Here is a 26601-nt window from a genome sequence, read left to right as displayed (position 1 = left end):
TTCTTGCTGCTTGCATGTGGCATGGATTGCCCTCTAAAGCAGCAGTTCTCAACCAGTGTGTCGCTAAGAACACGCAGGTGTCTCGCCACACTTCCTGGTCCCTCGCTGATCCGGCTGCTCCCCCTACCCAAGCGAAATATGTCTTCCGCCCGGGCTTAAAATGCTGATAGCCTGGGAGGAACGCAGCGGAAGAGCTGGTGTTAGCAGCACCGGCATGCTCTCTTCTCTTCCCCCCCCCCCCCCACCCCCCCGGTAGCTCGGAAGAGGGAAGTAGTGAGCAGCAGGTGCGTGCGCGGGAAGAAGAGGCCATGCTAGTGTGGATGGTATCGGCCTGAAGGATGAGCAGCGCAGCTCGGAGTAAAATGAGGAACAACGTCAACCCTCGCAGCCAGTGGGACTCCTTTCTCCGCGAGGGCTGAAAATGAAGGAGATTGCTGTGCTTTTAGGGTTGGGAGGAGGCTGCTGCTGTTGCTAGTTTGGGGGAGGGCGGAAGCAAGCATATGTGTTTGAGATCCTGTGTGTGTGTAAGTGAGATAGCATCTATGTGAATGATTGAGAGCCTGTATATGTGAAAGAGAGTGTGTGTGTGATTGAGAGCCTGTGTGTGAGAGAGCATGATTGTAAGTGTGTGATTGAAAGCCTGTATGTGTAAGTTTGTGATTGAAAACCTGTTTGTGTGAAAGAGTATGTGTGTGACTGAGATCCTTTGTGTGTGAGAGATCATGTGTATGTATGATTAAGAGCCTGTGTGTATAAGTAAGAGAGAGAACATGTGTGTCTGTGTGTGACTGAGAGCCAGTGTAGGTGAGAGAGTATTTAATTGAGAGCCTGTGTGTGAGAGAAAAAGACAGCATGTATGTGTGATTGAAAGCCTATGGGGCGGATTTTAAGAGCCCTGCTCGCCGGGAAGCTTATTTTACATAGGCCTACCGGCGCGCACAGAGCCCCGGGACTCGCGTAAGTCCCAGGGTTCTCCGAGGGGGGCGTGTCGGGGGCGGTCCCGGTCGTCGCGGCGTTTTCGGGGCGTGTCCGGCAGCGTTTTGGGGGCGGGTACGGGGGCGTGGCTACGGCCTGGGGCGGTCCGGGGGCGTGGCCGCGCCCTCCGTACCCGCCCCCAGGTCGCGTCCCGGCGCGCAGGAGGCCTGCTGGCGCGCGGGGATTTACGCCTCCCTCTGGGAGGCGTAAATCCCCCAACAAAGGTAAGGGGGGGGTGTAGACAGGGCCGGGCGGGTGGGTTAGGTAGAGGAAGGGAGGGGAAGGTGAGGGGAGGGTGTTAGAGGATTCCCTCCGAGGCCGCTCCGATTTCGGAGAGGCCTTGGAGGGAACGGGGGTAGGCTGCGCGGCTCGGCGCGCGCCGGCTATACAAAATCCATAGCCTTGCGCGCGCCGATCCAGGTTTTTAGCAGATACGCGCGGCTCCGCGCGTATCTACTAAAATCCAGCGTACTTTTGTTTGCACCTGGAGCGCAAACAAAAGTAGGCTATTCGCGCTCCTTTTAAAATCCGCCCCTTAATGTGTAAGCATGAAAAGATAGCATGTGTGTAAATGTGTAATTAAGAGCCTATATAAGTGAGAGCGAAAAAGCATGTGTATATGTGAGCGATTGTGTTATTATTTGTGATAGTTGTGGGTGGATCCATGGGCGGTGGCAGCTGACCACGCCCTCGGGGGAAGAACCCGAGAGGGACCACCAGTCAGGCTCAGAGTTGGGAGACAGACACACACAAGTTCTTTTATTAAACAGTTTTTGAGAACCACCAGAGGTGGCAGTAGTGAGCTGGAAGAGCCCGGCTGGGCTGTAGTCCCTCAGCCAATGGAACAGCGATCCCAGGAAGGCTGAGCTGTAGAGAAACAGAGATAGTGAGTAGGCAGAGTATGCAGAGTTCAGGAACAGAAGCTTGATGGTAACACTCACTCTGTAGTCTCTTAGAATAGCCCAGGAGCTGGAATGAAGTAGGCCCTCAAGCAAGTAGCTGGTTCCAGGGAAAGCTCTGAGAGAGAGATGGTAAATCACTGGTGTTGTAGGCAGCGGTGACTTCCTGGCAGAAGTTATTCAGTAGCAGGTCCAGGAACGTGGGCCCTTGAGGAGCGAGTACCGGTTCCAGACTGCGACCTGGAAGGTAAAAAAGAGAGCGTGGCCCCCGAGGAGCGGGTACCCCTGGTAAAGTCCGAGGAGGCAGAGTGGCAAGGTATGCAGAGAGCAAATCCCATCCGTAGAGATAACTGGAGGCAGCTAGGTAGGAAACCCTTTGCTATCTCGATTAGTTAGCAAAATGAAAGACCTTTAAATATCAGACAATGATGACGTCATCTCGGGGGACGCCCCTGAGGTTCATGCCACTGCTGGTACTTGAGTCGAGGCCGCGCCGTGCATGCACCCTTAGGCCTCAGGAGAACATGGCGGAAGGCAGCGTCTAGCCGGTCCGGGAATGCCTGAGGAGGTTGGCAAGATGACGCCGCAGCAGCCAAACTTCCATCAACCCAGGAGGGAGTCGCCAAAGAGGTAAGGAAGGTGGAGTGGATACGTAGAGCAGCGACGGTAGAAACAGATTGAGAGCCAGTGTGTGTGTGTGAGAGAGAGAGGAGAAAGTTGCAAGCAAACCATCCCTCCTCCTGCTAACTCAAAACAATCTTAGGGCACCTGGATATGAAACGTTCCCAGGTATGCAGAGCAAAACAGTTTTTGTATCCTTATTTTTCATTATTGGGCCTTTGTGTCTGCTATTTTGAAATATTTTATTGGTATCTAGAAATTTTTGATATGAGTCTTTATTGGATATTCCATTCATCAGCTGTTTTGAAATAATCTGTTCTTTTTGTTAATATGGATTTGTTGCTATTGATTTTATATTCCTTGATTTGTTTTATAAGGACTGGTGGTGTTTCGTTTTTGTTTTTTTTTAATTTATAAAGTTTTATTATCCGGCAAATTATAAACAAAACAGGTGTTTCACTATATCAGGATATACATCAAGTAACAATTAAAAGAACAACGTACAGGAATCCCAACATAGAGTACATTAAAAAGCCAGTAGTTAACTTTTTATTTTGAACCTGTATGCTTCCCCCCAGTCCCCCATCCCCCCCCTTACTTCCCAAAAGAAATCCACAAATGTTAGCCACTTATATATATCTTCATATATAATGAGCCCTAGCAGTCAAAGACTATAGCTGCATAATGCCTGCAATCATATGTAATCCATTTATCCAGGTCTCCCACCCTCAAAGAGTGAGAACCTCACATTATCAAACTCAGTATTACAAGCTGGTAGACAATTTCCATTGTTCAAATAAGGACCATACTTTCTTAAATTTTGACATCGTCTTATGTTTGTGCGCTGTAATTTCCCCTAAGGCGTGAATTGATATCATAAGTTTGTATATAACCTGTATATTAGGGATCTGTGGATCCTTCCACATCCGAGCAAGAGCCCCTCTTGCAACTGTCACAGTGTATTTAATAAAAGCGTTCTGACAACTCGATAAGTCTGGGCTGTCTTTATTGAGTAGTGCCTGGGCAGGAGTGAGAACAATTGTCCTTCCCAAAACTAAGGTTAGCCAGTCAGAAAGGGTAACCCAAAAGGATTGTAATTTAGGGCATTCCCACCACATGTGAAAAAAGGTACCAACACCTTGGCAAGTTTTCCAACACAGACTGGACTGATTTGGTTGAATGGGGTGTAATCTGGCCGGAGTCCAGTACCACCTAAATAACATCTTGTACCCATTTTCTATGTGTGCAGCAGAGATGAGGCCCTTCCCCAGTGAATGAGAAAGGCGCTTCCATTCGTCCAATGTCCATGAGACACCCATATCTCTCTCCCAAGCTATAATATGTGTTTCTTTTGATGATGGGGCACCTACTATCATGGCATAAAGACGTGATATATGCTGTCGAACCTTGGCAGCTTGCTGACACATAGCTTCAAATGGAGGTATACTCATGGGTAAGGTTCCTAGCTTTAGTGCATGTGTCATAAAATGTCTGATTTGTACATAAAAATAGTGATCCCTGGATTCCAGAGCATAATGTTCTTGTAGGATATGGAAAGGAACAAAGCCCCCTGGCTCCCACAAATTTGCCACTTTAACTATGCCCTGAGTCTTCCATTTTGAAGACCTTTGAGAATGTGCCGCTTGGTTGAAGGATTGGTGGTGGAATAAGTGTGTACTAGAAAAAACTAGACTATCACCCACTAATACTCGCCGCCACTTGTACCACACTTCCAATGTGGCCTGCACAGTCTCGGGAAGGGAGGGGTTCGGACTCCATGTGCTTCTGCTTTGCCACAAAAGAGCGGATAAGGGGAGATCTACCATTGCCTGCTCCAGCTGTGCCCATGGTTTCGCTAACTGTGAATTATTCTATTCCACTGCCACCTTCAGATGCGCCGCTCCATGATAGCCTAATAAGTACGGCATTCCCATCCCTCCTTGAGATTTAGAAAAGTATAAGAGTTTCCTTTTAATCCTGGGTGGTTTCGCCTTCCACAAAAATTTAAATAGTCTGCCTTGCCATTTATTAATCAATTTGGTAGGCACCACAATGGGTAAAGTTTGAAAGAGATATAGAAGTCTGGGTAAAATGCTCATCTTTATTATGGCTAATCGCCCCAACCACGAAATATGGTAGCGATCCCATTCCTCTAGTTCTTTATAAATTTTCGATAACAACGGGGGGTAGTTAAGCTGGTACAGATCTTCATGACTTCCAATATATATCCCCAGATATTTCAATTTCCCTTTAGCCCATTTGAATGGATGAGACTTCTTAAGCTGATCCACTTGCATGTCATGTACTGTTATATTTAGCAATTCAGATTTGTCCCAGTTTACTTTAAAACCGGACACTCCACTGAAAGACGTTATTTCTTCCGTGAGTGCTACTAGAGAATCTTTGGGGTTAGTTATGGTGAATAGGATATCGCCGCAAAAAGGGACATTTTAGAGGAAAAGGAACCCACTCCCAGCCCATGGATATTGTTATTTGCTCTAATATGGTGTGTAAAGGGTTCCAGAAATAGAACGAAGAGCAAGGGAGAGAGGGGACACCCCTGTCGAGTACCCCCTCCCCACGACAAATGGAGGAGAATATCCCCCATTGATTTTTAGGCAGGCTTGAGGCACCTCATACAATTTCCGAATCCAATGAATAAATCTATCACCAAACTGAAAAGCTTTCATAGTTTGGAATAGAAAGGGCCAATGTACCAGATCAGAAGCTTTTTCAGCATTGATCGCTAGTAGAACTAGAGGGATGCGTTCCGCCCGAGCCAGCCCTATAAGATCGATTATTTTCCTGACATTGTCCGATGCCATTCTGCCCGTTATAAACCCTGACTGATCAGAGTTAATTATTTGAGGAAGAAAGTTATTTAGCCTATTAGCCAGAATTTTCGCTAATATTTTCATATCTAGATTGATTAGTGAAATAGGGCGATAAGAACCACAATTAGTAGGGTCTCGGCCCGGTTTCAGTAAGATAGTCACTCCAGCTAGGTTAGCAGCTGTAGAAAGGGATATGTCACCCTGTAAGGCATTAAAGAGTTTTACCAATAGGGGGGTTATTAATCCTATGAACTTTTTATAAAAGGCGGCTGTAAAACTGTCTAACCCCGGGGATTTCCCCATTTTCAAATTTTTTATAGCCCATGTAACCTCGGCAGGGGAGATATTGCGGTCTAAGAATTCCTGAGTGGCCGGTGAGATGAGAGGAAGAGAGGATTGAGATATATAAGAATCTATCTTCTCCATATCTATATTGACTTCAGCTGCATATAGATCGGAATAAAACCTTATAAATCTCTGCCTGATATCGTATTGGATGTTATCCCAGGACAAGCAGGATGCTAGTCCTCACATATGGGTGACATCAGTAATGGAGCCCTATGTATGGAAAACTTCTGTAAAAGTTTCTATGAAACGTTTGACTGGCACCAGAGTGCCTACTGAGCATGCCCAGCATGCCATAATATTCCCTGCCACAGGGGTCTCCCTTTAGTCTTCTTTTTTCCACGAAGCAGTTAGCCTCGCGGTTATTAGGAGTCCTGTGGGATTCTCCACAACTTTTCCTCACGGAAAACTTTAAAAAACTTCAAACCGCAAAGGGTCTCCCTTAGTATATCCATCGCGGTAAGTTTTTACCATTTTCGCGGTTCCGTTCCGCCTCTAATTTTCCAAAAAATTTTTGTCCTGAGTCATAAAGCTGTCGACGGCTGTCCGGCTCCAAAATGACTACAGGCTTCAAAAAATGCCCAAAATGCACAAGGAACATGTCTATCACTGACCCTCACCAGGACTGTGTCCTCTGCCTTGGTGAAGGGCATGATGTTAAGAATTGACCCTTATGTGCTACGATGACCTCGAAGGGCCGACGTCTGCGACTGGACAAAATGGAGCAGTTGTTCAAAATACAACTGGTTTCTGCTCCATCCACTTCAACACAATCGTCTCCGGCTGGGTCGATTAGGAAAGTCGTCTTCAAAAAACGACAGTCAGGTGAGTCGGGAGACGCTCCATTTTCCTCCCCCTCGCCATCGTCCAGGGCATCAACATCGGGCAGTGAGAAAGCCCGCGAAAAAGACAAGCATCGCCATCGGCATCGTAGACCGCATACGGCCTCCGCTACACCGATACCCGGCAAGCCATCGACGGAAGACGGCACACCGGTTAAGAAACCCTGGCTCCAGAGTAAGGCTTCCGAGCCATCGACAAGGCGATCCTCGCCGATTCCGGCGGAAGGAACCGTGCCTCCTCAGGGCTCTGAGGACGTACTGATGTCGCCACCACCGCCTCCCCCCATGGGTGCTCTGTTTACATCATCCATGCGGGCGGAACTTGACGTTTACATACGCCAAGCGGTCAGGGATGCCTTCGAAGTGATGCCACGACCTCCAACACCGGTTCTGCCATCGACACCGGTTATGAGACTATCGCCGATTCCATCACCAGTACCCTCGATGCCGATGCCGGGAAAATCACCGCAATTATCGATGACGTCTGTTCCAGCACCGGTGCCGTCCATGTCGCAACCAGCGATGCCGCCGATGCCACAGATTCCATCGGTTCCAATGCGGCCATCGACCCCCAATGGCACCGTCTGTGCCAATTCAAGATTCGTCCATATTTCAACCTTTGATGGACAAATTGGATTCCCTTATCCAGGTCTTCTCCTCTTCACCACAAGATCTCGGTTCTGATCAGCATCAGGAACCATTACCAGGTCCGTCAGGTGTCATACCACCCATCAGACCACATACACCAGTCTCTGAGATCCCATTTAAGCCTCCTAGGCCAACAGGGCATCCTCTGGACACCGCTAGTGACTCAGAATTTTCATCTGAAGAGGATATCCTCTCTGAGCCCTCACCACCAGAGGACAGGAGAAAATCACCACCGGAGGATCTTTCATTTTCTAATTTTATAAAGGAAATGTCTGAAACAATTCCTTTCTCCCTCCTCTGAGATACAGTAGACAAAAAACTTTAGAGGTACTTCAATTCATAGACCCTCCTAAGGAAATACTTGCCATCCCAGTTCACGAGGTCTTACAGGAATTACTGTACAGGATGTGGGAGCACCCTGGTTCTGTGGCGGCAGTCAATAAACGTGCTGATGCCACTTAGCTAGTTCAGCCCATCCCAGGGTTTCAAAAAACTCAATTACCACATCAATCAGTAGTGGTCGAGTCTGCCCAGAAGAAGGCCAAGAGGTTAAAACAACATGCCTCCACACCTCCTGGGAAAGATAGCCGGTTCCTGGACAATCTAGGAAGAAAAATCTTCCAAGGTGCGATGCTGGTATCCAGAATAAATTCTTACCAGCTATTTATGAATCAGTACCAGCGAGACCTGTGGAAACAGGTTGAAACACTGTCACACCAATTACCTGACCAACTTCAGGACGGGTTCCTAAGACTCGTGCACAAAGGCCTAGAAGCGGGCAAACACGAGGTAAGGGCCACATATGATTCCTTTGAGACAGCCTCCCGGTTATCAGCGTCAGGAATCACAGCTAGGAGATGGGCCTGGTTAAAATCATCGGAACTGAGACCAGAGGTACAAGAACGCTTAGCAGACCTGCCTTGCCTGGGGGAAAACCTCTTTGTTGATAAAGTCAAAGAGGCGGTGGCAACAATCAAGGACCACACTGAAACCCTTAAACAGCTATCTCAGCTGCCGCAAGAGTTACACCAACCTTCTAGGAGGCCTCCAAGAAGGGAACCAAGGAAACCCTATTATCGCCCTAGGCGATATTATCCTCCGGCAACCAGACCCAGACAACAACGGCCTACTCAACGGTCACAACCTCGCCAGAGACCTGCTAGGCCTCAGCAGCCTCCGTCTACGGCGTCCACTTCTGGATTTTGAAATCCAGCCAGAGAGCAGGAGCCATTCCCAGAATCCTTATCCACAATTACCTGTAGGAGGTCGAATATCTCATTACCATTAAACTTGGACCTCCATCACGACAGACCAATGGGTACTCTCAATTACAACTCAAGGGTACCGCTTGGATTTCCTCACTGTACCAAACGAAAATCCTCCTATTCCATCTTGGACAGTGTCTCATCACTCCACAATTCTACAAGCAGAATTATCCACCCTTCTGACTGCCAGGGCCATAGAAAGAGTTCCCAGGCCTCAGTGGGGCAGAGGATTCTACTCCCGATATTTCCTCATTCCAAAGAAAACCGGGGGCCTACGTCCTATCCTGGATCTCAGAAATCTCAACAAATTTCTAAAGAAAGAAAAATTCAGGATGGTATCATTAGGCACCATGCTACCTCTTCTTCAAAAAGGAGATTGGCTCTGCTCTCTGGATCTTCAAGATGCTTACGCTCACATTCCCATCTTTCCTCCTCATCGACAGTACCTGCGATTTCTGGTGGAAGGTCAACACTTCCAATACCGAGTACTACCATTCGGCCTAGCCTCAGCACCTCGAGTATTCACAAAGTGTCTTGCAGTAGCGGTGGCACATCTTCACAAACAAAGAGTGCATGTCTTTCCTTACTTGGACGACTGGCTCATCAGGAGTCAAACACAGAGCGGAGCTCTCACTTCTCTCCAGCTCACGATACAGTTGCTTCACTCCTTGGGGTTTCTCATCAACTACGAGAAATCCCATCTCATACCATCTCACCAGTTGCAGTTCATAGGTGCAGATCTCAACACCATCACAGCGAAAGCTTTTCTTCCAAAAGACCGTGCTCAAGCGCTCGTTCTCCTAGCGCGTTCTGTTCGCAATCAGTCTCGAGTTACAGCTCATCAGTGCCTCACCCTACTCGGACACATGGCCTCAACGGTTCATGTCACTCCCATAGCCAGACTCACCATGCAACTAACGCAATGGACACTCAAGTCTCAATGGATTCAAGCCATTCAACCATTGTCCACTCCCATTCATATCACACAAGATCTAAGATCTTCTCTTCTCTGGTGGACATCCACAATCAACTTGCTAAAAGGCCTACCTTTCCAGCAACCAGTTCCACAAGTGACTTTAACTACAGATGCGTCCACCTTAGGGTGGGGAGCGCACATTGCTCACCTAAAGACACAAGGCACATGGACAAAGCAAGAAGCCTCCTTTCAAATAAACTTTCTGGAACTTTGAGCTATACGCTATGCTCTTCATGCGTTCAAGGACTGCCTTTCGCACAAGACTGTTCTGATCCAAACGGACAACACAGTAGCCATGTGGTACATCAACAAGCAGGGAGGCACAGGGTCGTACCTCCTTTGTCATGAAGCAGCTCAAATTTGGGACTGGGCCCTAGCACACTCAATTCTGCTACGGGCCACCTACCTAGCAGGCATCCACAACACAGTAGCGGATCGCCTCAGCCGTCACTTCCAACCACACGAGTGGTCTCTAAACCCATCGCTAGCAACCAAGATATTTCAGCGTTGGGGTCAACCAACAATAGATCTCTTTGCATCCCACCTGAACTACAAAGTGAACAATTACTGTTCTCTCCTCTGGCAGTCCAACAGCCTACCAAGGGACGCCTTTGCTCGCCATTGGAATTCAGGCCTGTTATACGCGTATCCTCCGATACCACTCATAACCAAAACACTAGTGAAGTTACAACAGGACAAGGGGACAATGATACTCATAGCCCCATATTGGCCTCGACAAGTATGGTTCCCCACACTGCTAGATCTCTCAGTCAGGGATCCAATTCGCCTGGGAGTAGCTCCCAATCTGATAACTCAGGAACAGGGCCAGTTGCACCATCCCAACCTTCAATCCCTGTCCCTGACAGCATGGATGTTGAAAGCTTGATCTTACAACCACTCAACATTCCAACTACTATATCTCAAGTACTTATAGCTTCACGTAAACCTTCCACTAGAAAGAATTATTCCTACAAATGGAAACGGTTTACTCTGTGGTGCACTAACAAAGATTTAGATCCTTTCACTTGCCCCACTACCTCACTACTGGATTACCTTTACCATCTCTCAGACTCTGGTCTTAAGACGTCATCTGTAAGAGTACACTTAAGTGCAATCTCAGCTTACCATAATAAACTGGGAGATGCACCCATTTCTACACAGCCTCTCGTGAGTAGATTCATGAGAGGCCTAATTCACCTTAAACCACCAGTTCATTCCCCAAGCATACAATGGGACCTGAACGTAGTATTAACTAGGCTTATGCGTTCTCCATTTGAACCCATAAATAATACCTGTGACCTTAAATACCTTACTTGGAAAACGGTATTTCTCATAGCCCTTACATCAGCTAGAAGGGTCAGTGAATTGCAAGCACTAGTCACATACAAACCTTTTACAAAGTTCCTACATGACAGGGTAGTCCTCCGTACACATCCAAAATTCCTTCCTAAGGTTGTCACGGAATTTCACTTGAACCAATCAGTAGTTTTACCAACATTCTTTCCTAGGCCTCATTCTCATCAGGGTGAAAGAGCCTTACACACTTTGGACTGTAAACGTGCGTTATCCTTCTATTTAAACCGCACAACAGCCCAAAGGAAATCCAGTCAGCTGTTTGTATCCTATGACCCAAACAAACCAGGTAAAGCAGTGGGTAAGCATACTCTGTCAAACTGGCTAGCAGATTGCATACAATTTTGTTATGAAAAAGCAGGCCTTACTCTTCAAGGGCGAGTAAAGGCACACTCAGTCAGAGCAATGTCAACCTCAGTAGCACATCTTCGCTCTGTACCTATTCTGGACATTTGTAAAGCAGCAACATGGAGTTCTCTTCACACCTTTGCAGCACACTACTGTTTAGACAAGGAAGGAAGACAAGATTTAGCATATGGACAATCTGTCTTAAAGAACTTGTTTCCAGTGTAACCCCCAACTCCTTCTACATCCAACCTGCTGTGATCTTCAGCTGATTCATTTCATCAACAATACTTCACTGTTACTTCACCACGAAATGACTCAGCCTCTAGCTTGCTAATCACCCATATGTGAGGACTAGCATCCTGCTTGTCCTGGGATAAAGCAAAATTGCTTACCTTGTAATAGGTGTTATCCCAGGACAGCAGGATGTAGTCCTCACGAAACCCACCCACCACCCCGCGGAGTTGGGTCCGATACATTTTAATATTTTATTTTTGGCTAACGCTATTGCTACAAACCAAGACTAAAGGGAGACCCCTGTGGCAGGGAATATCATGGCATGCTGGGCATGCTCAGTAGGCACTCTGGTGCCAGTCAAAAGTTTCATAGAAACTTTTACAGAAGTTTTCCGTACATAGGGCTCCATTACTGATGTCACCCATATGTGAGGACTACATCCTGCTGTCCTGGGATAACACCTATTACAAGGTAAGCAATTTTGCTTTACCATTATGCCATGTTCATCCTTTATTTTAATTATATTGTTCTGCAGTTGTTGAATCTTAAGCTTTCTAGCCAATTGTTTGCCTGCTTTATTTCCCCCCTCGTAGTATAGTTGTTTTAGTAAGAGTCAATTTATGTGCGATCTGGGCCGCCTCCAGCTTCTCCAAATGCGCCCTCTGTCTATCCATTTCCTCCACTAGTGATTGGTCCCCAGACTTTTGATGTTGTAGACCCAAGCTATGTAGTAATTGCAAAGTATCTGTCTTATCCTTATTACGTATTTTTTTTAAATATGCCCCTCTGGCTATAAATTTTCCCCGTAAAACTGCCTTTAAACAATCCCACAATGTCATGGGAGACATCTCATCCTTGTCATTGTCCTCCAAATATTCCTGTATAGCAGTTTGTATCTGATGCACAAATGATTCGTCTTCTTACAAGCTCTCATTTAACTTCCAGTATTGTAGGCCTCTGTCATATGAACTTAACTCAATTTGAAAAAGTATAGGACCGTGGTCCGACCAGGTAATAGGCCCCAACTGAGGATTTTTCACTGAATTAACACAGCTTTTGGAAATTAGAAACACATCAATCCTAGAATAGGACTGGTGGACTTTGGAATAGAATGTGTAACCTTTACCCTTGAGATTCCAGCATCTCCATATATCTATCAGATGCCACTGAGATATGAAGGTTTTAAAAAGTTTACGTTCATTACCAGGTAAGGTTGCTGTACCCCTAGAGTTGTCCAGGGTTGGATTGAGGGTAAGGTTAAAGTCGCCCCCCACCAATAAATGCCCTTCAGTATATTGCTCTAACAAATGGCTAAGATGATTTAGGAATAACCCTTGGCCAGAATTAGGGGCATATATATTAACTAAGGTAAACTTTTCCCCTCCTAAATTAATAATGAGGATTAGATATCTGCCCTCCGGGTCCTTATAACATGCCACCTCGTCAAACATCACATCCTTAGAAATTAAAATACCGACCCCCAAATATTTGTGTGAGAGGTCTGGCTGCCCAATATTGTGCAGGATATGCCCGATGTTTAAGTAAGAATTCATGGCGTTTTTTAAGATGTGTTTCCTGGAGAAAAGTAAAAGATGCATTGTGTTGTAACAATTCAGAATATAGACAATGCCTTTTATATGGTGAGTTCAAACCCTTAACATTAAGGGACAATAAGGTCAACAAAACCATAATTGTCCTAAGGTGCGATCTGATATCATCTCTCCCTCTCCAATGGGGATATCCACATGTATGCAGCATAACATCTCTGTACCAACATACCAATTAGTATCCATGAAAACCGCCTTCTCGCTAGTATAGTGGATTAGTACAGTAACAGTTGTGAGAAGTTCCCCAAATCCCGATCCCCCTCCCCCCTCCCGCTTTACCCTGATCTCCTCAATTTGGTATGCTATCAGCATCCAATTTAGCATCTGAAGGGAGGAGGAAATCATCCCCTTGTGACTGCCCACCCAATCCAACCAAATGTTAAAATGTAACAATAGTATTTGCAATAATTATCCAGTATGCAATGCCATGAAATTATAACCAAATATATAACCATCCATAGAATAATGAGACTACGTCTCTGAGAATACCAACATGACTATTATGTAGTCCAAGCTCTCAGGTCGTTGTATGCTGGGGAGCTGAAGGCTCCGCATTGCGTCTCAGACGTTTGTCCCCTTTCTGCACTCTTTGCCATCTTGGATAATCATCCCAATGTGTGCTTGCTTTTGGCACCGTTTTGAGCTGTTCAAAGCCTGTAAATCCGGCGTTGTGAAGGAGGTTCGATGCTTCCGCTAAGGATTTAGTACGGTGATTCTCTCCCTTTAAAGAAAAGCTCAATCCGAAAGGGTACAGACATCTGTATCTGATGTTTTCCGCCCTCAGGAGCTTGGTAACAGGTTGCATTTCCTGTCTTCTTTTCACAGTGATAGGAGATAAGTCGGCAAAAATCATAATGGCTTCCCCCTGCCATTGCCACGTGGCCTGCTTCCTCGCAATACTCATCAGCTGGTCTTTTTTATGATAGTCATGAAAACAAGCGAGAATGTCTTTAGGCTTATTACCGACTCGAGGACCCATGACTCTATGGGCTCGGTCGATTTTTATGGCACACTCCAAATTTTCAGTGGGCTGAGGTGAGTCTGAAGTGAGCAGCATAACACAAATTTGTTGGACCACGGAAATACAATCCTGGTTCTCTGGAGATTCTGGCACCCCTCAAAACCGCAAATTGTGCCGTCTCGAGCGGTTTTCGAGGTCCTCCAATTTATCATTTATCCGCTCCAATTCCAACTGTGTTCGCGTCTGCTGTTCGCGGGACTGTTTAATGTGTTCCTCATTCGTGTCAACGCGGGTTTCCAGCTCAAAAATACGGCGGCCATGTTCGGCCAACTCTCCTTTGAGCTCCTCAATCGATTCCATGATGTCCCGAGTATTAGATGAAATTTCCTGTTTTATTTCAGAAAACCAACTTTTCATTTCAAGTTTGGTTGGGAGATCCCCGTCATCAGTGCACGCCGGATCCTCCGGGTTTTCAGACCCGTTATCAGACACCAGGTCCGCCATCGCGTCTTCCCTTGTGGGCCTTTTTTCCTCCTCCATTTTCTGGTAAGAATATTTTCTGAAATCAAACTGGTTTCGCCTCGTGGACATCCGGGCAAGTTTTGGTGTCGATATTAGGCTGTTTAATAAGAAATAGCGATTCGGATGGTGTGATAAGACAGGGATTCCGCTTAAGGTTGGAGGAGCTCACAAGTTAGGCAGCCATCGCCGAGGGTGAAGTCACTTCCTCCTCCGGTGGTGTTTCTTTTTTTCCTTTATTACACTGCATGCAGAGACCCTGGCTTATTGCGCTTTCCAATTTAGTTTTTGTCTGCATGCTTCTGGTCTCTTTATTCTTTGTTAGGTGAGGGTCAGCACATGTGATTCAGGTGAGGTTTTCTGCTGGCTTGTAGTTTCTGTGTAGGGCTCTATGGTAGCCTGGCTTGTTCTGTTTTCCTAATAGGAAGTATAATGGTGTCTTCTAGCCTGGTGTAATATTTTCAGTGTTAGGTAAGTTACTGTTTGAGTACTAGAAATTGGTACTGTTTTGATGTCGGATGTTTACTATTTATGCAATTTCTGTTCAGACAGAATATATATCTTTTCCTTTCTTAACAATAAAAATAATACTGGACCTTTATTTTTTATTTCTGCCATGAATTGTAATGAGCAGTGTGTCAGACATGTGAGTGTGGTCTGTCAGGTGTGTCATGAAGGGAAAAAGGTTGAGAACCACTGCTCTAAAGGTCATGTCAAAGACCATGATGTTTGGGGGGTGATCACTTCTAATGCCATTCTGTTAACTTCTTTTGAAAGAATTTGCAGGGTTGCACCACCCATTCACTAAGCATTACTTCAACACTGGCGAGCCTTCCCTGACTCTATTCAGGCACCTGTATACACTGACATTTTTCCTCTCGCGCCTTCCAGGTTTTTTGCCATGCCCCCTGATCTCATGAACCGGGGCCTTGAAAATTACCACGCTAGTACCAGAGATGACTGCCTGCTATCATTGCCTTCTACTGCCGCCACCCATCTTTTCATCTGGTGAGCCTTCCCAGCTTTATTTGGGCACCTTTGTGAGCTAAACCTTGACACTTTTCATCTTTTGGCTTCCCGTGGTGTTTACCATACCCCCTGACATTATCAGGAGCCTTGAAAGGGACAGCGACAGCACCGGAGGTGCCCACACGCCTTTGGGTTCAACAAAGGAGTCTGCCCCTTTGTACGCGGGGTTTTTTCTCACTAGTTCTTGTTAAAGAAGGGGCCTATTCCAGTAATCACTGGGCATGGGCACTATGGGGACATGGCTGGTTTTCATCGCAGATTGCCACCACATAATCCTACCTCTTTAATTGCTGTGGGTACTGCTTCATCAAAGGTATTTTTGGCTGTTTCTACCTTGTCATTACTTTTACTGACTGTACAAGCTATTAAACTTAAGATGTCTTTAATGTGACACCCTTTGCACAGAGTCACTTCACTGCATGTGCTTGACTGGAAACATCACTCTAGATGCCGATTCGATTTTTAATCAGTCGTGTCCCCAGGGATATTGTGCATTCTCTCAGCTCTGCCCATATCATCCTGGAGGTGGCCTGATAGTATCTATTAAGGATTTTCTCAAACTTGTCCAGTTATCCTTGGATTTCATTTTACCCATTGAAGTAATTCTGTTGACCTCCTCAGCCATCATCAATTTCTGTTTAGTTTATTGCCCTAATATTTGCAGTCTACTATTTCATTTTGGCCTCTCTCAATGTTGACATTTCTAAGACCATCATCCTTGGAGACTTCAGAACTCATGTGGACCAGCTTTCAGTGAATGGATTATCTGATACTTTATTATCCATGATAGCTTGCTTGGGTTTGGTGATATTATTGTAAAGAAACCCATTGGGTGAATAGTTAAGCATATAATAGTACAATAGTAAATTCACCTGTATTTCAATAGACAAGAAGACATTTTCTTTAGGTTTGGAACAAATAAGAAAATTTTTCCTTACCTTCTAATTTTCGTTCCTGTAGTATCAAGGATTAGTCCAGACAGTGGGGTTATCTCCCCCTTCCAGCAGATGGAGTCAAATAAAACTTTGAAGGATGTTTCCTTATAAGGTAGTGCACCCTCTACCAATCCTCAGTATGGAGTATATCAAAGCATAGAGGAAAATCGGGATGGATCAAGAACAATAGAATTAAGTAACAAATAATAGTGTGCAAAAGGCACAAAACAGTGTCAAACAACAAACTTGCAGAATGAACCATTAACCAGCCAAAGGAAAAAAAGGCACTGAAGAACAATTTGAGCAGAGAGGCAATCCCAAACCCAATAAAACAGTCAGGGAGGGTGTCTGGACTGATCCTTGGTACTATAGGAACGAAAATTAGCAGGTAAGGAATAATTTTCTTTTCCCTGTACGTACCAGGATCAGTCCAGACAGTGGGATGTACCAAAGCTTCCCTACATAGGGTAGGCCCCGGAAAGCCCTGCTCGAATGACCCTAGAGCCAAAGGATCCAAAAGTAGGCGACTGTATGTGTAGACGATACTGACGAGCAAAGGTATGTAACGATTTCCAAGTTGCCGCTTGACAAATCTCCTGGAAAGAGACCGATTGCATCTCCATCCAGGAAGCAGCCTGAGCTCGAAGAGAATGGGCCTTGACACCCGCCGGAGGTTGTTGACCTGCTCCAATGTAGGCCGCCGAGATCGCCTCCTTCAGCCAGCGAGCAATGGTAGTTTTCGACGCCTTGGCCCCTTCCTCAGACCATGCTAGAGAACAAAAAGATGGTCCAACAAGCGAAAATCATTAGTGACTTCCAGATAGCGAATGAGGATACTCTTGACATCTAGCTTGCGTAGATCCGCCGATGCGTCTGCTGAGAAGGACGGAAGCTCTACAGTCTGATTCAAGTGGAACTCGGAAACCACCTTGGGCAGAAAAGCAGGCACAGTGCGCAAGGAAACTCCCAAATCTGTAAAATGAAGGTAGGGCTCTCTGCACGAGAGGGCTTGAAGCTCCAAGCTTCTGCCGGCAGAACAGATAAATACCAGGAAAACCGCCTTGAAAGTGATATCCTTGAGGGTCGCGGAACGCATGGGTTCAAAGGGTGGACCGACCAAGATTTGGAGAACGAGATTGAGACTGCACAAAGGATAAAGAGCGTGGACCGGGGGTTTCACGTGCTTCACCCCCCTGAGGAATCGGATGATATCCGGGTGAGAGGAGAAGGAATTTCACTCTCGTTGATGAAGTAGAGAGCCTAGGGCAAAGACTTGCACTCTCAGCGAGTTGTAGGCCAGTCCCTGTTGAAGAAAAGATAGGATCTGAGCCACCGAGGCGGTCCGTGGTGACACAGATATGGAGGCACACTAGTTCTCAAAAACTTTCCATACCCTTATATTGGAGATGAAGGTAGACGTCTTTCTAGCTTTGAGGAGGGTCGAGATAACGGTCTCTGTGTATCCACGCCATCTCAGCCAGAGCCTCTCAAAAGCCAGGCCGCAAGACAGAAGCGATCGGCCTGGGCAAAAGATACTGGACCCATGTTCCACCGCCAAGTTAAAATGTTTGAGGAAAGAACTTGATGAAACAATCACAGCTATTAATCTCTCTCTTACATCAGGGCATATGCCTGATCTTTTCAAGCAAGCTTGTGTCCAGCCCTTATTGAAAAAACCCTGCACTGATCCCATTATACTGGCTAATTTCAGACCAGTCTCCTCCTTACCATGTTTGGCTAAAATTTAATCAACTGTACATGTTCAGCTATCAGATTTCATTGAGAAGTAAGCAATCATAGAAACATTTCAATTTGGCTTTAGAAATCTACATAGTACTGAGTTGTTATGTTTGTCCAGTTTCTATTCATTCATTTGTGGTTTTGCTGGACATAGCGAGCACCTTTGACACAGTTCTTTTGCCCAGATTACAATCTCTCAGTATTTCTGGTTCTGTACTCCTTTGGTTCATGTCTTTTCTATCAAACAGATTACAGCAAGTTAGTTTAGACTGTTTTCTGAATGTAACACTGTGTAGTCTGGAGTCCCCCAGGAATCTGTTGAGTCCGCTGTTCTCTTTAATATTTACTTGGCCCCTTTCTGTAAGATTTTCTCCTGTCTAGGCATAGAATTTACACCAACATTCAATTTTATGTCCCCTACTCATCCTTATGGATCAATAATTTTAATTTCATAACTCTTTGCAATGTGCAAATAGCTGGCTTTCACACAAGAAGCTTCTTCTAAATGTTGAGAAAACAGATTACCATTCTGAGTAGATCCCCACTGCGTAGCATTCCATACAATTTTTATTTCAAAAAGATGTTTGTATCCCAGTGCACTCAAAGGTTCACAGCCCTGGTGTTATTGATCAGAGCTTGTCACTTGAACCACAGGTAGGGGCAGTTATTAAATCATCTTTTTATAAATTACGTATGTTGAGAAGGTCACATCCTGTTCTAGAACCTAAGGACTTTAATCCAATTCTTCAGGCTCTAATTCAGTGGTCTGGGCCATAGTTCAAAGCTGAGCATATGAGCGACCACTCGTACATTTCGGAGAGTCTTTGTGCTGTGTACAAAATTCAGTGCTAATAATGGCACTCAAAAATTGTTGGTTTAAAAAAATTGCTCACACGAAGAAAAATTTACTCACCTAGTCACTCCTTGGAGGGAACATTGGTCTGAACTATGGAAATGCTTCATACATGGGACTTCCAGTCTCTGCATCACATCCATTGCAGCTTGTACAAAATACTGCAACTCGTGTTTTCACTGGGACTAAAATGAAAGAGCTTATATCACCTCTGTAAACTTCATTGGCTTCCAATTAAATGGCATATCTTCTAAAAGCTTGCTGGGTCAGCTCAGGCCTAAGAATATATAAACCTGTATGCTCACTCAGATCTGAAGAAAAAAACTTGCTTGAGGTTCCCTCTATAAAACGCATGAGACTTAATATCACTGGAGAGAGCGCTTTCTCTGTAGCAGATCCAATTCACTTGAATTCAATACCAAGTCCATTCAGACGATGTATGAAAAAACTTTTAAGTAGGACCAAAAGACCTTCCTTTTCAAGGAGGTTTTTGCAGCCCGTATAAGTTAATAAATAAATAATTAAAGCCTCCTAGCAAAGTAAATATGGTGATGTCATTGGAGCTCTCTGAATAAGAGGTTGTAGGATGGCATTTATTCCTGTATATTTAAGACTTTGTTTATTTAGTATTTGTATATGATTTTTAATTATGTACGTCTTTTTTTTTTTGTTTGTTTGTTTTGTTCTCTGCTTTGAAACTCTGTGATGTATGTGGGCTATAAATTGTAATAAACTGAAATTGGTTCTTTGGGGTTCTAAATTTGTGCTATCTGTTACATGGACTCTCTATGCCATAAAGCCAACTTCCATCTCCCTTGTAACCATTTATTTTCACTTTCAGGGTTATTTTCCTGATTATGTTCCATCTTTTTTAAGGAAAAAATGTTTCCACTTGCCCTTTTTCCATGTGTCTATCTGTTGTCTGCTTTTTATATGGGAACATAAAATTAGCTATTTGCAATTGTTTTTTAATAAATGTGGCTTAATGAAGTTTTTTGTTAACTTTTTGCTGTGCTAAATGTTAAACTGACTGGTAGTTTGGCAGTACATAGGATATGTATGATACATGTAGAAATTTCCTTTAGAAAGTTTGACATTGCACTTGAGTTGTATGGCCCATGTGAAAGACTCCATAAAACCTGCTGCTGATAGAGAACAACAGTTAAGGATAAGTAATTTCACCTTTCTAAATATTCATATATTCTTAAACTCCTGGCTGCTGGTTCCAAGTTTTAGTTAAAAAAGCGCATACTCTGTTTTTCTATGATACATAAGTTAAATAATTGCAAAAGACATTTCTTCCTAATATTGAACACTTTATCTGATATAGTTTGTATTGGGGTTGTGTGGGTCTTCTTTTTTAGTGGTATTGGGAATTCTGAGAGGAACATCAGCAATACATCTTTGGATGTACTTCCAGTGAAAGGGCCTCAGGGTGCACCATTGTGTTCAAATATTGTGGAGTCTGCACATAAATTTGAACAGACTTGGACCATCCAACCTGAGCACCTGATTTTGACTGCTTCATCTATTAGTGAGTAATTTTATTTTGTAAACATCCACTTTAGAGCATCTTACTAATTTGTAGTTAAAGTATTGCTTTGGAAGTTTTCATCTGTTTCAGTTATGATTTACTGTTCTTTACATTGGTTTAATCAGTAAAACCAGTTATCTAATCACGTAATCTCCATGCAATTTTATTCTGATTTTGTGCCAGCATATTGACCTGAAACCTTGGTAAATGTGGCAAATGGGTTCCTTTTCCCCACTGCAAATAGAATGGAAGGTGGAGGTTGCCATTGGTCCCAACGCAGTATCCTTTTTTTTTTTTAATAGAAAATTAGCCCTGGTTTGAATGGCTGTTTACAGTTTAAAAATGAGCACATTCTTAATCTGTAAATAATACATTTTCCTGTCGTGTAGCAGATGGACTCAAGACAAGTGGGTATAGTGTGCTCGTGCTAGCAGTTGGAGACGGATCTGACGTCAGCACGGGTACATATACCCCCACAGGAAGTGAAGCAACTCAGTAATTTCCGTCTCCAAAGCAGTTTGGAGCTACCTCACGCTCGCTGAGCGTGTTTCCAAATTCTAAACTACAAAAAAAAAAAAATCTCAACTTGCTGAAGACAAGCCCCGCACTCCTGCGGGATACCATTCGGTTCCTCCCCCAGTTCAGTTTCCCAAGCTGACTTCCGTGTTCCCTCGGAGGTGAGAGACTCGGTCCGGTGGCCGGGTTGCGGCAGGGACCTAGCCCCCGAGCGAGGAGGGCTCGGGCGCGGCATAGAGGCATCCTCGGTCCCGGCGTGGACTTCGCCCCCGAGCGAGAAGGGCTCGGGCGCGGCCTAGAGGCAGCGGGTGCACTTCCTAGAGCGGCGGTGAAGGTACTTCCCCTCTCCCCCCGCAGCCGGAGACCGCCCGGGTTCAAGCCGGGAAGCGCCAAAGACAAGGTAAGGTGCACATCTTTACTGTGGTCTCTGAGGAAGTGTGGACTAGCTGGGCCTGCTTGCGAGGCAGCACGCCGAAGAAATGGCCATGTTTCTTGGTATTCGCATACTGCGATAAGCGCCCGTTGCTCCCGCTGCCGTACGCTTTTCTCATAGGTGCACATTGCTTAGGCGCACGTTTCTAAGACGCCCGCTCATAGGCACACACTGCATAGGCGCATATTGCTTAGACGCACATTTCTAAGACGCCCGCTTAGGGGCGCACATTTCTTAGGCGCCCGCTCATAGGCGCATGTTTATAAGACGCCCGCTCCTAGGCGCATGTTTATAAGACGCTTGCTCATAGGCGCATGTTTATAAGACACCCGCTCGGGGGGCGCACATTGCTTAGGCGCCCGCTCATAGGCGCATGTTTATAAGACACCCGCTCATAGGCGCATAGTCCGGTTGGGTGGTAATAACGGCAGACATAGAGCAGCAGGCATCCACGGAGCCGGCTCCTCCGGGCTCGGACATGCGAACTCTAAGTCTGTGCTCGGCATGTAGCTCAGAGCCACCCAGAGCGAGGACTCCCTATGTGCCCAATGTGAGGAAGCCATGAGAGCACCGGGCCAGAGCAGGTCCCAGCCCGGCGGTTCCTCGGGGAACACTCCAGACTTGGCAAGCAGCGGCGAGCAACCAGGGACGTCGAAAGGCCTGGTGCCCCTACGTCCAGATCTGGCCTCCTTTTCCTGGGTGGAGTTCTTCCAGGGACTTCACACCTTTGTTCAGATGCAGTCTGCCCCTCCAGTGGGTCCTTCTGTTCCGGTGGACCCGGGCCCTGGACCCTCGAAACCTCTGTTCCGCCACTGCCCGCCCGGCAGCCCCGGCCTTGGGGATCCAGCTTGTTCCAGGGAGGGAAAAGAATTCCCCGAGGAGGGTGAACTTCCCTCGGGGACGGCTCCATATCGGACCATGAGACGCTTCTTTCAAAAGGAAGATCTTCCAGGCTTGGTGTCACAATGCCTTTCAGAACTGGCCATTCCGGCCCAAAGCACCCAGGGGGACCCGAAGATCAACCCTTTCCTGGAGGGTCTGCGCCAGACGGCCCACCATTTTTCCTCTCTTACAGGCAGCACAGCAGCTGATTGAATTAGAGTGGAAAGTGCCGGAGGCCTCTTTCCAAGGGGGTCGGGCCCTGTCTGGCATATACCCTCTGGACCCGACATCTAAGGAGCTTCTGGCGTGCCCCAAAGTAGACACCATCGTTAGCGCAATTGTGAAGCGCACCACCATTCCGGTTGAGGGGGGAGCGGCCCTCAAGGATGCCCATGACCAACGCATGGACACCATTTTGAAGCAGGCTTTTGAGGTGGCAGCTATGTCCTTGCGAATTGCGACTTGCTGCACCGTGGTTACACGTTCCTGTTTGTCACAGGCCCGAACTAACACCCCTGGGGAAGACATGGAGTCCGCTCTCGCATATCTCACTGACGCAGCCTCCGACCTCATCCGTACGGCTGCCAAAGGAGTGTCCTCCTCGGTGGCGGCCCGGAGGCAGCTATGGCTACGCAATTGGGCGGCCGTCACTTCCTCCAAGTCCCGCCTCACGAGAATGCCCTTTAAGGGTTCCCTACTGTTCGGCAGCAACCTCAAACAATTGGCTAGGACATGGGGTACCTCTCCATTACCCCGTCTCCCAGAAGACAGGTCTAGGAGGAGCCAGCGCACCTTTTCAAGGCCACCTAGAGGTGGCAGCTCTCAGCGCTTCCACCCTTACAGGACCCGCTACTAAGCACCCCGTCCTCCGGCCAGGAATCAGCCCTTTCGGGCTAAGCACAAGAGGAGAGCCGGCCCGGGTTCTGGCCCCGGCCGGACGCCGCAATGACAATCAGCCGACCCATCCGGGGGTAGCGGCCATAGGGGGCAGGCTAACCCTCTTCTACCACAGGTGGGTCGAGATCACCTCGGATCAATGGGTCCTTACCATCATCCGAGAAGGATATTACCTAGATTTTCTTCGGCTTCCGCCAGCCAAGTTTGTAGAATCTCCCTGCTCACCTTTCAAGCAGACGGCATTGGAAGAGACCTTACGGAGGCTCCTGGTCCTAAGAGCCATAGTCCCAGTCCCTGCAGGGGAAACAAGTTCTGGGCATTATTCCATTTATTTCATAGTGCCCAAGAAAGGGGGCACTTTCCGGCCAGTCCTGGACCTGAAGTCTGTCAACCGACACCTCCGGGTCCCCAGCTTTCGCATGGAAACTCTGCGATCCGTCAAGAATGCAGTACGACCAGGGGAGTTTCTCACCTCCCTGGATCTGTCGGAAGCCTATCTACATATCCCGATTCATCTGGACCACCAGCGCTATTTACGCTTCAAAGTCCACAATCAGCACTTCCAGTTCCGAGCCCTACCCTTCGGGTTGGCCACTGCGCCACGGATCTTTACCAAGGTAATCGTAGTAGTGGCAGCAGCTCTCAGGAAGGAAGGAATTCTCGTCCATCCCTATCTGGACGATTGGCTGATCAGAGCAAAGTCGCAGGAGGAGAGCCGCCGGGCAACCGGCAGGGTTATAGCCCTCCTGGAAAGCCTGGGTTGGGTAGTCAACTTAAGCAAGAGTTCCCTACAGCCGTCGCAGTCGCTGGAATATCTCTGAGCCCTATTCGATACCCAGGCGGACACGGTCAGCTTGACCTCCAAGAGGATATTAAAGCTTCCGAATTGTCTGCAGGTCCTGCTGCGCACCTTCCGGCCCACAACTCGGGATTACCTGCAAGTCCTCGGCCTTATGGCATCCACTCTGGAAGTGGTCCCATGGGCGCGGGCTCATATGAGACCTTTGCAACACGCCCTCCTATCCCGGTGGAGCCCACGATTGCAGAACTACACCGTACACCTCCGTCTACCAGCCAGAGTACGGATTCAGCTACGATGGTGGTTGCAGCCCGGCCACTTGAGCCGGGGCTCAAGAATGTCCTCCCCAACCTGGACCCTGCTCACCACAGATGCCAGTCTGAACGGCTGGGGAGCACACTGCGAAGAGCTCATCGCCCAAGGGCGGTGTAGCAGAATAGAGTCAGGATGGAACATCAACCGACTGGAAGCAAGGGCAGTCAGGCTCTCAGGCCTGCACTTTTCTCACAGATTCCGCAACAGAGCGGTCAGAGTGATGTCTGACAACGCCACCACGGTGGCATACATCAACCGACAGGGCGGAACCAGGAGTCAACAGGTATCCCTGGAGATCACTCCACTGATGATTTAGGCAGAAGCAAATCTCCAAGATATCTCCGCCATCCACATCGCAGGGATGGACAACGCCAAGGCAGACTTCCTCAGCAGAGAAAGCCTGAACCTGGGAGAATGGCAGCTGTCGCCCAAGGCTTTCCAGCTAATCGTAGACCAGTGGGGGACGCCGGGCATGGACCTACTAGCGGACTGGTCCAACTCCCAAGTTCCCAGATATTTCAGTCGCCAGCGGGATCCTCTATCCCAGGGGATCAACACCCTGGTACAACCATGGCCTCAAGGGATTCTGCTATATGCCTTTCCTCCGTGGCCCCTGCTGGGTGCCATTCTACACAAGATTCAGCGGCACAGAGGCCTAGTTCTTCTAGTGGCCCCGGATTGGCCAAGAAGACCCTGGTACGCAGACATGAGAAGACTGCTGGCAGGGAACCCATTACCCCTGCCTCCTTACCAGGACCTGCTGCGGCAGGGCCCCATCATCCACGAGGATCCGGCTCAATTCTCTCTTATGGTTTGGCCATTGAGAGGGCTCGACTGAAGAAGAGAGGTTACTCGGAGGCGGTAATCGATACACTCCTCCGAGCACGCAAGTTCTCCACATCGCTTACATATATAAGGATCTGGAGAGTTTTTGAAGCTTGGTGCGATTCTCACAGCACCAATCCACATGCCGCTAAGATACCTATCATTTTGGACTTCCTACAAGATGGGCTTCAGAAGGGTCTTTCTCTCAGCTCCATCAAGGTACAGGTAGCGGCGCTATCTTGCTATGGTCCCTGGAGGGACGGCAACACCATTGCCACACACCCTGATGTGTCACGCTTCCTGAAAGGAGTCAAGCACATTCACCCGCCACTGAAGTGGCTGGTGCCTTGTGGAACCTCAACCTAGTGTTGGATTTTCTAGCGGGATCCACCTTCAGGCCCCTGAGAGGTCTGTCCCTTCATTTGTTGATCTTGAAGATGGTGTTCTTACTGGCGGTCTGTTCAGCCCATCGCATCTCAGAGCTACAAGCACTGTCCTGCCGTGATCCGTTTCTCAGAATCACTCCAGAAGCTATCCATCTTCGCACAGTTCCTTCCTTCTTGCCGAAGGTCGTCTCACAATTTCACCTCAACCAAACCATATCCTTGCCCACTACGGAGGGTTTGCACTGTCCTGCCGTGATCCATTTCTCAGAATCACTCCAGAAGCTATCCATCTTCGCACAGTTCCTTCCTTCTTGCCGAAGGTCGTCTCACAATTTCACCTCAACCAAACCATATCCTTGCCCACTACGGAGGGTTTGCACTGTCCTGCCGTGATCCATTTCTCAGAATCACTCCAGAAGCTATCCATCTTCGCACAGTTCCTTCCTTCTTGCCGAAGGTCTTCTCACAATTTCACCTCAACCAAACCATATCCTTGCCCATTACGGAGGGTTTGCAGAAGTCGGAAGAAGGTAGACTACTACGTCATCTCGACATTGGCAGATTACTGCCCAGATACCTGGACATGTCAGAACCAGTACGAAAGACGGACCACCTGTTCGTCCTGCACAGCGGGAAGAAACAAGGGGAAGCGGCCTCACGGCCGACCATCGCCCACTGGATCAAAAAAGTCATCAAGGCAGCCTACATAGAGGCAGGAAAGCCGCCTCCACTACAGGTCAAGGCTCATTCTACCTGAGCGCAAGCGGCCTCTTGGGCAGAAACCGGGATGCTGTCACCGGCGGAGATATGTAAAGCGGCGACGTGGTCCTCCCTTCATACTTTCTCCAGATTCTACCGTCTGGACGTTCAGGCCAGGGAGGACACAGCATTCGCGAGGGCAATCCTACATGGACCTCGGGCAGCCTCCCGCCCAGTCCGGGAGTAGCTTTTGTACATCCCACTTGTCTTGAGTCCATCTGCTACACGACAGGAAATGTAGTGATTACTTACCTGATAATCTCCTTTTCCT

The 26601-nt window shown here is 47.1% G+C and overlaps 1 protein-coding gene across 3 annotated transcripts in view; it reads left to right on the top strand.

Annotated features, from left to right (window-relative positions):
- Positions 1-26601, top strand: part of CEP192 (centrosomal protein 192) — a 1292743-nt gene that overhangs the window by 956618 nt on the left and 309524 nt on the right. For all 3 annotated transcript variants that reach the window (XM_029590939.1, XM_029590938.1, XM_029590940.1), the window contains one exon: positions 20349-20518. In XM_029590939.1, coding sequence (XP_029446799.1) covers positions 20349-20518 — 170 coding nt within the window. The remainder of the gene's footprint in view (positions 1-20348; positions 20519-26601) is intronic.

This window comes from Rhinatrema bivittatum, chromosome 2, assembly GCF_901001135.1.
Source record: "Rhinatrema bivittatum chromosome 2, aRhiBiv1.1, whole genome shotgun sequence".
Classification (NCBI taxonomy): domain Eukaryota; kingdom Metazoa; phylum Chordata; class Amphibia; order Gymnophiona; family Rhinatrematidae; genus Rhinatrema; species Rhinatrema bivittatum.
The sequence above is the reverse complement of the archived record's forward strand: the minus strand, read 5'-3'. Positions and strand labels throughout refer to the sequence as shown.